At 47.6% G+C, this 11,861-nt stretch overlaps 1 protein-coding gene across 1 annotated transcript; it reads left to right on the plus strand.

Annotated features, from left to right (window-relative positions):
• The first annotated feature begins 2,146 nt into the window (after window positions 1–2,146).
• On the plus strand, window positions 2,147–9,918 carry TFAP2C (transcription factor AP-2 gamma). Its single transcript, XM_058850637.1, has 7 exons — window positions 2,147–2,270; window positions 3,499–3,975; window positions 4,171–4,222; window positions 5,624–5,846; window positions 6,487–6,605; window positions 7,869–8,010; window positions 9,633–9,918. The coding sequence occupies exons 1-7, from the start codon at window positions 2,223–2,225 to the stop codon at window positions 9,916–9,918; spliced, it is 1,347 nt and encodes a 448-aa protein (XP_058706620.1). The 5' UTR covers window positions 2,147–2,222.
• The last annotated feature ends 1,943 nt before the right edge of the window (window positions 9,919–11,861 follow it).

The raw sequence follows: 11,861 nt of genomic DNA on the forward strand, positions 1-11,861 counted from the left end.
CCTCTTCCCCCGCCTTGCGCTCCCCGCGGATCCCGGACCCTGCGCCGGTCCCCGGCAGCGGCTGCGAGCGCAGAGCGAGGAGCAAGTGGATGTATGAGAAAGTTTGTCCCCAACTTTGTCGCGTTCAGCCTCGTCTCTGCTCTCCTGGCTTGCTGTTTAGGAAGCCAAGTGCTTATTTCGGTCGCCTTGTTTAGGTAATTCCTTATACACCCCTCATCCTCTTCCACGCTTCTATTTATAAATATTATTCCTAGATACACAATAAATAATAAAAACGCGAATTCATCTTCGTGATTTTGGCCACCAAAACGAAGGTGCTCACACACTGACAATCCCAAGGAATGATAAAATCGTGTTCGTTTCTCAGTGTGACATTTCTGAGAAGAAACAAAATCTGGCTTCTGAGGTTGTAATAAAAATAACCAACGTTGTTACAATTCTCCTTTGGAAGGAAGAAGAGTTGATCCCAAACCCGGGAGGCTCGACGGTTCCCTTCCTCGTTTCTTTCTAAATCCATCTTGTCCCTTTAATACAAATGAACTTTAAGCTCCCCCTGTATTTTATTATTTAGATTCCTAGTCTTAATGACGCCAGGAGCAGCGCAAGCACACTCGCTAATAATCGTCGCCAACTGCATTTCAAAGAAACATCCCTGGAAGAAAAACACCGTCGTTAAAAAAAAAAAAAAAAAAAAAAAAAAAAGAGGAATAAATAGAGACTCCACCAAAAATGATAATGTGGAGTCGCTGATGATGATGGGCTTAATGCAAGTGCTGCAAATCAGCACCTGCCTGGTAGATAAGGCAGATAACACCTCCAACAGTTACTTCCAGCACCCCCGTCCTCCTCGGGTTTATTTTTAGATCATTAATTTAGTTTGATGGAGGGGTTTATAATGTTTGGAATTTTTTATTTTAATTAATGTTCTTGTTAATTTTCTTTCCCGATCTTTAGGGGGGGAAAACAGTGAGTGAAGTGTGGACTGGTTTAATCTGGAGACGTGGGTCTATCTCGGGCCTTTAATAGCAGCTCTCAGGCGGATCGTCCCCGGGCACTGATAGCCGAGATCTCGGCAGCCAGCACTGTCCAGGGTCAGCTTTTGTCTCTGCCACAATAAACAAACACTTGCTCCTCTCATGTAAATGAGCAGCGATCCGGATGCACCTTAAAACACTGGGAGAAGTCGTTGCTTTTGAAAACGATGTTCATTTTGTCTGACACACATAACTGCATAGATCAAATGCCTGCGAGAAAGGTGGCAATTTGGCAGGGAAGTATTTTCTAAGCTTAGATGAAAGTGTGCTCACGGCGTCCGAAAATGCCTGTCTCACCTCCCACCTGCTTCCCCAGCCCCGAGTTTGCGCCAAAAAGATTCGACAGGCGGGATTTTCGTAAAAAAAAAAAAAAAAAAAAAAAAAAAAGAAAAAGAAAAAATGAAAATAAAAAGAAACCGATGCGAGGAACCAATCGCACAATTCACAGAGCCCCGATCGGGGACGCTGAATCAGGGCTGCTTTACCTACCGGGGGTTCGACACCACTGCAATAATCTTGTCGGATCATTAAGTAAATTATACCTTAAACATTGCTAGCTTACAAGTTGTAATCAGTAATTCAAACTCTTGACAATTATGCAAATGAAACCCCGACTGCGCTCGGACTTTCTCGCTTTCCCTACGAGGACTTTTCCCGAGTTTATTTCGCCCCCAAAACCTCGGTGGGTGCGAGGGGGGCGCAGCGCGGGGTTCAGCCGAGCCCTGGGGGAGCGGGGAGCCCCCGGCACGGCTCCCGCAGCCCCGGGGCGAGCCGGGCTGCAGCGGGGGGATGCCCAGGCGTGACCCCAAGCCGCGGGGCAGCAGAGACCCCCGCAGCCCGAGGGGGCGGCGGAGGCTCCGCGCTGCCCGCCCGCCCTCCGCGGCCGCGGAAGGAGTGGCTTGGGGCTGCGCGCTCCCTCCTGAGTGGCTGGCGGCCGCGGCGCCCGAGCCATCCCTGGGGAGGAGTTAGGATAATCCTATTGCCATTAAGGGCGTCTGGGCAGGGAAAAAAAACCCGAGTGACCATCGGCGCGGAGGGTTAGTCCGTCAGCTGCCTTCATGCCTGCCAACTGAGCTCCGTCCGGGGGGCCGCCGCTCTTCCCCAGCGCCGACGTGGATTTAGCGCCCGTGGCGGGGGCCGAGCTGTTCCGATCGCGGCACCGAGCACCTGGTCCGGACGCTGGACGCCATGTTGTGGAAACTAGCAGATAATGTCAAGTACGAAGAGGACTGCGAGGTGAGAGACTGCGGGGAGGGGTCGCCGCTGGGGCTCGGGGGTCCCGCGTGGGGCAGCGCGGGGCTCCGCTGCCCCCGGGCCGCGCTCGCTGCCAGCCCAGCCCAGCCCAGCCCCGCCGGGAGCGCAGCTGTCCCTGCCCGAAGACCCCGCTTTGTATTTTATTTTTTCCTTTTCTTTTTCACTTTGGAGGTGCGAATTTTTATTTTCATATTTTTCTATTTTTATATATATATATTTTTATTTTTATTTTTTTTCTTTACCGAGTCTTTTTGAACTCTCGAATTACATGGGCCCCGGCTGGGAGAACCGAGCTTGCATCCCGCATGGAGCAGCGCCGTGCGGGACCGGGGGTCCCCGGAGCCGCGGGGCTGTCGGAGCGCAGCGCACCGGGCGGGATGCGGAGGGGCCGGCAGGTACCAGCCGGGCAGGGCGAACCCTTCCTTCCCACGTTTTTCCTCCCCGGGAAGTGCTCCGCAGCGAGGTGCTGCCTGCCGGGTTTTGATCTCTCCGAAGTCGCCTGTGTCCCCCCGTGTCCCCCCGGCTGCGCTGGTCCCGCCTGCTCGGCTCCTACAGATTAGCTGCAGTCCCCGCTTCACGCTCCATTGGGACCCCATTCACCTCTTATTAACTAGCCCTGTTATTTTAATGACCGTGAAGCCAGAAGCTGCTAAATCCCTGGATCAGCTCGATGTAGACATTTCAGCTTTGAGCGCTGCCATTGGAAATCGGGGCAGAAGCGGCGCTGGCACGGCTGGAGGCAGCGGCCGGGCCCTCCCCGTCGGGCAGAGCCGGGAGCCCCGGCCCGGGAGCCCCCCGGGGTGGGGAGGATGAGAGTGCCGGGGGTCCCCCATCGCTCCGCAGCCCCCCCGGCCCCGCCGTCTCCTTCCCAGCCGAGGCAGCGCGGCGGAAACGCGGCTGCGTCTCTGATTTGAATTTTTCTGATTTTAATGATTCTTCTGCTGATTTACCCAAGCGGGAGCAGGGGTTGGTCTGGGGTAGTTGCGATGTGGAAAGCAGCGAGAGCTGGTTTGTAACCTCTTCCCGGGAGCGGGGCTGATTTCTTCCGCAAAGTGCCTTAAAAACACCCAACTCCCCGGGCAGGAGCGGGGCGGCTCTCGCTCTCCTCTCCCATTCCCGGGGGCCACCAAGTGCCACCACCCGCGGCCGCCGCGTCCCCCGACCCCTCTGACGTCCCCCCCGTTGTTCCCCACCCCTGTGTGCTTTCCAGGACCGGCACGATGGGAGCAGCAACGGGAACCCGCGGCTGCCGCACCTCTCCGCCGTCAGCCAGCACCTGTACAGCCCGGCCCCGCCGCTCTCGCACTCGGGAGCCTCCGACTTCCAGCCCCCCTACTTCCCCCCCCCGTACCAGCCGCTGCCTTACTCCCAGTCCAGCGACCCCTACTCGCACCTCGGGGACCCCTTCTCCATCAACCCCCTGCACCAGCCGCCGCCGCCGCCGCCCAGCCAGCAGCAGAGCGCTTGGCCGAACCGGCAGAGCCAGGAGCCGGCGGGGCTGGCCCCGCACGGCCGCCCCGGGCTGGTGCCGCACCTCTCGGCGCTGGAGAGCGGCTCTGCCGCCAGCCGCCGGGAGACTTTCCGGCGCTCCGAGCTGCTGCTGCCCCACGGGCACGGGCTGGACGCCTCGGCGCTGGCCGATAACCTGGGCCTGCACGACATGGCCCACCAGATGGAGGAGGTGCAGGTAAGGAACGCCCGGACCCCTCCTCAGAGACCCCGTCCCCTTCTGCACATCCCATCCCCGTCCGTGCGGAAAAACGCTCCTCTTCTCCCCTTCGCCCTTCGGGATGCGGGTGCGTGGGGAGGGGGTGGATTTCCCCGGCTTTTTCCTCTCTCAGCTCCTCCAGGTGCGAAACTTTCTCCCCCTTTCTCTTTCCAGAATGTGGAAGATCAACACTTACTAATGCATGACCAGACAGTCATTAGAAAAGGTCAGTAAGGTGGCACCGCAGTTTTACTTTCCCTTGTCAATAGTTAAAAGTTTCGTGACGCACCGGTGAAGTGACGCCCTATTATTTTTATAAAGACCGATCCTTTGGGATCGGGAGGGTGGAGGAGTTTTTATTCCACTTTCTGCCGCTGGAATTTTCTAATGATGTCCGAGGGAAGGTGGCGGCGGGGACAAAGTGCCCTGGGAACACGACTGTCCCCCCTCGTGTGCTCTTGTGCTACGGCTTTAATCGAAACCAGGACCTTGAACCGATTTTAATCTTTCCTGAAATACGTGTGTGTAAAGTGACACGGGGATTTTCTTTTGTTTGTTTGGGTTTTTTTGTTGCTGTTAGCACTCGAAGACTTTTTTTTCCCTTTTTTTTCAACTTCTTTACAAGACTTGAGAAAAGGCTGAGTTCGCTGGCAGAAGACTGTTTGGCTTTATCTTAATCGAAATTGGTTTGTAGCTGAGGTTTTGAGGAAGGAGGAAGACGTATTGACTCAATTTACAGTAATTTAGGGTTTTTTCCCTGCTTTTGTTTTTAAACAAATTTGTGCTTTAAAAAAAATGAAAATCAGAAGTTTCCTCTGAAGACTTCAAACAAATACCTAACTGAGGAAAAGCAGAAGTGTGTGTCAGAGCGCTGATTGCTGCCTTTAGCTCATGGGAGAATAATTTCGCTGTCAGATGCACCACTGACAAATCTTCCCCCTCCGGGAGTGGGGCCGACCTCGGCTCTTTAACCCTTTCACCAGCAGCGCTGGGTGAACTGGGCGGATTGGCGAGGGGATGGAAGAGCTGCATCTGTGCTTTGCTCCTTCCTTTGTTGTCCCTCCTCACCTAAAGGCTGAAGCTCTTAACGAGGAGCAGCTCCTTACTTTCGCTTCTCCCCTGCCTCCCTCTCTGCTGTGCTGCTGTCTGCTAGGAATTTGTTGGGATTAAATTCCAAAGGCGGTTTTTTAAACCTGCGTGTGCGAGGTGGACGATGAAGCCCAGCAGGAGCTGGGAGGTCTCTCCTCGCCCTGGCTTGGGAAGAGTTTTGGCAGTAGCTGGAGGATGCTAATTTGGAGTCTGTTGTAGCACCGAGTTTTTGTGAGCACGGCTTTGCTACCTCTGCCCCAGAGGTGTGAGCTTTGTGTGCCTTGAAAAGCGTTCTTGGTAGCGTTCTGCAGCTCTTTGCAACCCAGTGGCAAAATCCAGCTGGATTTTGTTCTGGGGAGTAGTTTTGGGGCCCTTTGGGTGCCTGTGCTGCAGATGGATGCTGGGGACGGGGCACGAGCACTTAACACCAAACAAAAGCCTCTCTCCCGAGTTGTTTTTATAGAAAGGAAGTAGCAAGTGAGTTTTCTATTTATTTTTCCCGTGTGTAAAATACCTGCTTTCCCTCCTCCGCCCGCAGGTCCCATCTCCCTAACGAAAAACAGCGCTCTGAGCCTGCCCTGCCAAAAGGATGGATTAATTGGGGTGGTGATCAACCCCAACGAAGTGTTTTGCTCCGTGCCGGGGAGGCTCTCCCTGCTCAGCTCCACGTCCAAGTACAAAGTGACAGTGGCAGAGGTGCAGAGGCGGCTCTCGCCCCCGGAGTGTCTCAATGCCTCCCTGCTAGGAGGAGTCCTGCGAAGGTAGGATGGATGATTCCCTCCCTCCCCTCTGTATTTCCCTGGTGTTTGTGTTTCCCTGGCTTTGCTGTGTGTCAGCAGCCACATCGGCACAAGCACAGAGCCTTTCAGCCCGTTCCTGATTTTTCAGAAGCCCAACGACGCTGAATCCTAATAGGCTTTGGAAATAAAACTTCTTTGCACTTCTGCTGCCTCTGGAGAAGTGCTATTAACAGCTCTGACAGCAATTCTCATTCTCTGTTTAGAGCTGGGGTTTTTGTCTCAAAACCAGCACGTGGAGCTTTCTCTGATTCCCAAGCCCCTGTGGAATTATTTTTTTATTAAATCTCACGCTCCTGATTAATCATTACAAGGACATTTGCTACATCCCTTTTTTGCATACACTTCATTTGGCTCCTGATCGTTCTACAGCTGTTGGTTTCAGTGATGCAGTTTGAAATATTTTGATTTTGACCTGCTGTGTTTCATCCTGGCTGGTTTGAAGTAGAGCATTTAAAAAGTAGGTCACTTGAAAAGAGCCTGTTTTTTATCTTCTCCCCACCCCAGTAGAACCCTATTGAATGTCAGTAACTGGAATTTCTCATCTTAAAAAGAAGTGTTCCCTGAAGATAAATAAGGCCATTTTTTTCCTCTTTAATTGCAGAGCCAAATCTAAAAATGGTGGCAGATCATTAAGGGAAAAACTGGATAAAATTGGCTTGAATCTTCCTGCTGGCAGAAGGAAAGCAGCAAATGTGACACTATTGACATCTTTGGTGGAAGGTCAGTCCCGAGTGTGTCTTAAAAATAAACTTTCTCCCCTTGTGCACAGCTTTTATCCTCTAGGCAAAGCATGGAAAGGTTAGAAAGCCCCTGAAAGTAAAATGGGGTTTTTTTGTTTGTTTTAAAGTGAGCACAGTGGGGACCTCGCAGCACCTAAGGAAGGGCTGTGCTGCATTTGAGGGGCTCCTCTGTGAGCCACAAAGCCACTGCTCCTGTTTCTCCCCGGGGTTCTGGCAGGGATGCAGAATTGCTCCGTGCCAGGAGGTGCCAAGGGCCCCTTTGTCCAGTCTGACTCCTTTTGGGTTTCACAAGGGATGGCAAAAAGGGGTGAAACTCCTCACATCAGTGCCTTTGGTTCCTTGTTGGGAAACTTTGGGACTCTGGGACAGCTGACTGCAGTCCTGCCCTACCTCAGCGGTGTCCTCAGGAGCTTTGCTAATAAACAAGCTTATAAAGTGAGATTTATAGCTTTTGACTTCCTGCAAGGAAACTGGAGCCCCTTTAATCTGTGCCATGCTCTGTGGACCCTCTGTCAGTGCAGCTGACCTGCAGGGTGTGTATATATGGACGTGTGTGGTTTATATTTGGTGTTCCTGTTTCAAGCAGCTCCTGGCAGTGGCACAGTTTAATAGGAATAGAAGCAGCAACTGAAATGAAAAGAGTGAAAAATGACCTAACAATACCTTCCTGCTGTTTATAATGCAGCAACTTGCATTTAAAAGCTTTCCTTGGGAAGTTTTGGAGATCTGATGTGCACACAGGCACATTGCACTGGTCACACCAATCTCTTATTTTAAGTTTGATCAAATTCTTTTAATGAAGAAAAAAAAAAAGTGACCTGGTTATACACCTTGCAATTCGGTTTTCTGTCTGAAAATTCCTGTGCAAGAATCTTTCAAAAGCATACCAGACTGAAAACTTTTATTATAATGTGTGATTTAGTTGGCAGATATTTTAAATATCAGTCGACAACTTGATCATGGCTGGATCATGTTCTTTGCTGTGCAGTTATTCTGGATAGAGACAGGAATTTTTCTTTCTAGTATAAAAGCAAGAGAATTCTTTTTTTGTAGCAGTCAACGCCATAGATCTCTTTTTTTTTCTTGATAAAAACTTATAAACACTGATCCATCAATTAAAAAATGGTAGTGAATGGTGTCCCTTCCCAAAACAGGAATACAGCATTTTTTCCGTAATATCCCTGAATTCCTGACAATAAATGATGTTGTACAATTTAACAAGCCCTCCCTTTCACCCACCCAGGTGAAGCTGTGCATCTTGCTCGTGACTTTGGCTACGTGTGTGAGACAGAGTTTCCTTCCAAAGCAGTGGCTGAATATTTAACCAGACCACACATGGGCCGCAACGAAATGGCAAACAGGAAGAACATGCTCCTTGCTGCAAAGTGAGTTTTCAGCTTGGATTTTATTTCTTCTCTCCTTTTTGAATGTGTTTTTGTCTGACTGTGACTGTCTGTGACTGGGGGATAGCTTGGTAGATTTTTGTGTGTAATTTTAATTAGGAAGATGAGGCAATTCTTTTTATTTGGTTTTGGTTTGAATTCAGCTGTGGCAGCAGTTTTATTTCATTCTGAACCAATAAGAAGGGTAACAATCCTGTAGGTAACTAAAGCAGTTTGGACCAGTTCTGTTCAACTGCAGGGAAAACTTGAGGAAAAGTCCTACACCAGGAGAGCCCTAAGGAAAAGGTGTCCCCAGGAGTGGCTGGGAATGTGAGCAGTGCCAGGGCTCTGGACAAGGGCAGCTCAGCCCCTGTGTCCTCCCAGCTTTCCCCTGGCACTCAGCGAGCTGGAGCTGCTGGAGAGTCCCTTTTTCCCTATTATGGCTGGAGATTTTTATAGTTCACTGGAAGCAGCCTTTGGTAGGTGTGGAAAGTCCCTGTGCTTGAACAAATCCCTGGTAGAAACCTCGGGGAAGGGGAAGGAAGAAGCTTTGTTCTGGCAGCTCTGCAGACACCTTGTACCTGTGAATAAACCCCGTCCTGAGCAGGTCCCTGGGAGGAAATACCTGGGTTCAGTTAAGCTTATCTAAAACTGGTGTTTGGAGAGCTCAACTTTCCCCTTTCCCCTGCTGAGTTCCCCTGCCAGGCTCAGGGTGAGCTTCACCTCATGATTTGTTCTGCTCTGAGATGTTTTCTGGTTTGGGGCTTTTGACAGCACCCTCCCTCTGCAGAGGGGCTGAGAAAAACCTGCTAAACTGCTGAGAAAGTTGCCCTGACTTTGTGCTCACCTCAGGCATCCAAAACACACTCCTGGTGCTGAATCCATCCAGCCTTCCTTTAAAAGAGATCTTCTTTTACAAGAATACATCTCTTAAAAATTCAGAAATCTAGTCTCCCTTGCCTGTTTTTTAAACATTATGCTAAATTTTCCTGAGCACTCCTCCTGCCCTGAGTATTTTCATTATTGGCATTGTTACTGGCAGTAATAAAAATCCTCTGGAAGACGTTTGTGATTGAGGAATTCTGATAAAGCGATGATTCTGTTAAGATTGCTCAGCTCCTGTGAAATCCCTTCAAGGGGACAGATTTCCAAGCAGCAAACAACATATGTTGGAGCATTATTAAGCACTCATGTTTTGCCAGGCATATGTGTTAGTGTTTGCAGGATCAGGGCCTCGGCCTCCCTACATATACATGGAATATACACAACTAAATTAAATCCCCTCTTCAGCTGCCCCAGCCTCTCTGCAGCTGGGAAAGTTCTCAGAGAAACCAGCACTGAATTCCCACCCCAAATCTGGAGCAAACGATGCAGAGCCAGGCAGGCAGCAGATTATTTTGCAGAGTGTTTTTGTGATGGGGATGCAACAGAAGATTCGTCAGGAAGTCTAGAAATCCAATCTCCCTTGCCTATAGTTTAAACACGAGGCTGATTTATTGTTTTTTTTTAATTTTAGACACATTTTCTCATAGTTCCCGCACAAATGCCAAATATTTGACGCAGATTTCTGGGTTATTTCAGTTTTATCTGCGTGGTGTAAAGTGTGAGCCCTTTGTGTGTTGCAGGCAGATCTGTAAGGAATTCACAGACCTCCTCACTCAGGACAGAACTCCTCTTGGAAACACAAGACCCAGCCCCATCTTGGACCCTGGCATCCAGGGCTGTTTGACTCATTTTAGCCTGATCACACATGGCTTTGGGAGCGCTGCCATCTGTGCTGCCATGACATCCGTCCAGAACTACCTAAATGAAGCGTTAAAAATAGCAGACAAATCCTACATGAACGCTGGAGACCAGAGCCCCGCAGAGACCAACAAAACCATTGACAAAATGGACAAGCACAGGAAGTGAAAGGAAAACCAGACTTTATCCTTCCTCCTACACACAGACTCAGATCTTCTTGCCAGGGGGAATATAGAGATTTGGGAGGTTTATTTTTCTTTTTTTTTAAATTTTTTTTTTCTTTTTCTTTTTTTTTTTTAAAAGAAAAGAGGGGGAAAAAGGGGAGTTAAAAAAAAAAATAATTCATGATCTTCACTCCTGCTGGATCCGTGAGACAAGTCTTGCTAAAAGCTGCAGTATCCCTGTTGTGTGGAAACAATTCCCTGAAGATAAGTACCTGGGACAAGTGTATTGAATCCTTTGCTGTAAAAGTGGTGCTATAAAGGGGGGGGGGGAGTTGATTGAATTATACAGAGAAATTTATTTAGATTCCTTTTTTCCCACATCTCGTGGCTGAGCAGCTTCACGTGTAGTTTTTCCAGAGACAGATTTTAGACAGAAGCCTGTTTTGCTCTCTGATACAATTTCAGGGGTTCATTCTCTCAAAACGCAACAGTAACAATAAAGCAGTATTAAACAATGGTGTAGAGATTTATGTACATTAAAATTTTTTTATAAACACCTGAAAATAGTAAGATTATTCTGCGGGATTTTTTTTTGTTTAGTTTTTTTTTTTGTTTAGTTTCTCTTTTGTTTTTTTATTTGTTTTTTTTTCCTTTATTTTCAGATTAACATAGAAGAGTACTAAAATCCTACTAGATTTAAGATGGCATTTGACATGCTTATTTTTTACAGAAATATTCAGGCTTTTAAAAGCTGCAGCAATGTTGGCTGCAGTTTATATTATCTTGGTATTTTTTTAACAAGGACTAGCTCAAAATGAAAATACTTTTAGAAAATTCACTTTCTGTGTCTAAGGATATTGCAGCTTTATTCACATATTTATATTGTCTTGTTTTTAAATTTGGGGGGGAAACTTGAAAGAATAGGCACATAACTTTTTTTTTTTAACTTTTTTTTTGTTTTGCCTATAAAGGCCAAAAAAATACTTCCAGGGAGGCTTTATGTGTATTAAGGGAAGCAGTGTGTTGAATGTAAATATTTATTTATGTGTAATTTAATCGGATTTGTAAATAATGGTGAACTTTTTAATACTTTTTTTTATAAATGGGTTTCAAATTTTAATTTTGGTAAGTATTTCAAAGGTAATGGGTAAGCTAAACATATCTTTAGGTTTATGCACAGGTATGTTATACAGGGTATTTAAGACTTTTTTTTTTTTTTTTTAAATCTCAATTCTTGCCACTGAAGAATAGATTTAATCTGAGGTGTTTGTTCACAAAGCAATAATTTTGTGCATCATTCACCTGGTAACTGAGTAGACATGCAAAAAAAAAAAAAACAAAAAACGAGTGTGTGAGTTAGTGTGTATGTGAATAATGGAGGTTATATGGAATAATTCACATATTTGTAAATGTTCCCACTATAATTCTGATGTATATGATAACCATATAATAAAAGTATTCTGGCTAGAAGCATGGAATGTTTTGTTAAGTGAGAGCAGCTCTGTTTTCTTTCTCTGCTCGGGGAGTGTGGGGCGAGTAGCACTAGAGGACATTATGTATTGAGTCATAATTGCAGCACTTTGTTCGGATTAACAGAACAGAAAGATGAAGCTGTTTGCCAGTAAAACTAATGGTTTCAATTAAACACGTTATGTATCTCCAAGAATCTTTTTCTTTTTTTCCCCTTCCTAAGATGTCATGATCCTGCCTTCTGCCTGCTTAAATAGGCAGCTCAAGCACAAACTCTGCGAGGCTGCCTCTCAATAAAAACCAATAAAATACAAACCAATCCCACCAGCTCTGCCTCCTGAATCTGCCTGTGTTGCAATGATCTGTCTCCAAATATTCACAAAAACCTGGCTGTGGAATTTGAGAGGTCTCCCATTCATTTTACTGATTTGAGGAAGTTTTTAAATTTCGCAGAAAGTCCTCCGAGCATTTTGTGCC

Source organism: Poecile atricapillus, chromosome 15, assembly GCF_030490865.1.
Source record: "Poecile atricapillus isolate bPoeAtr1 chromosome 15, bPoeAtr1.hap1, whole genome shotgun sequence".
In the NCBI taxonomy this organism is placed as follows: domain Eukaryota; kingdom Metazoa; phylum Chordata; class Aves; order Passeriformes; family Paridae; genus Poecile; species Poecile atricapillus.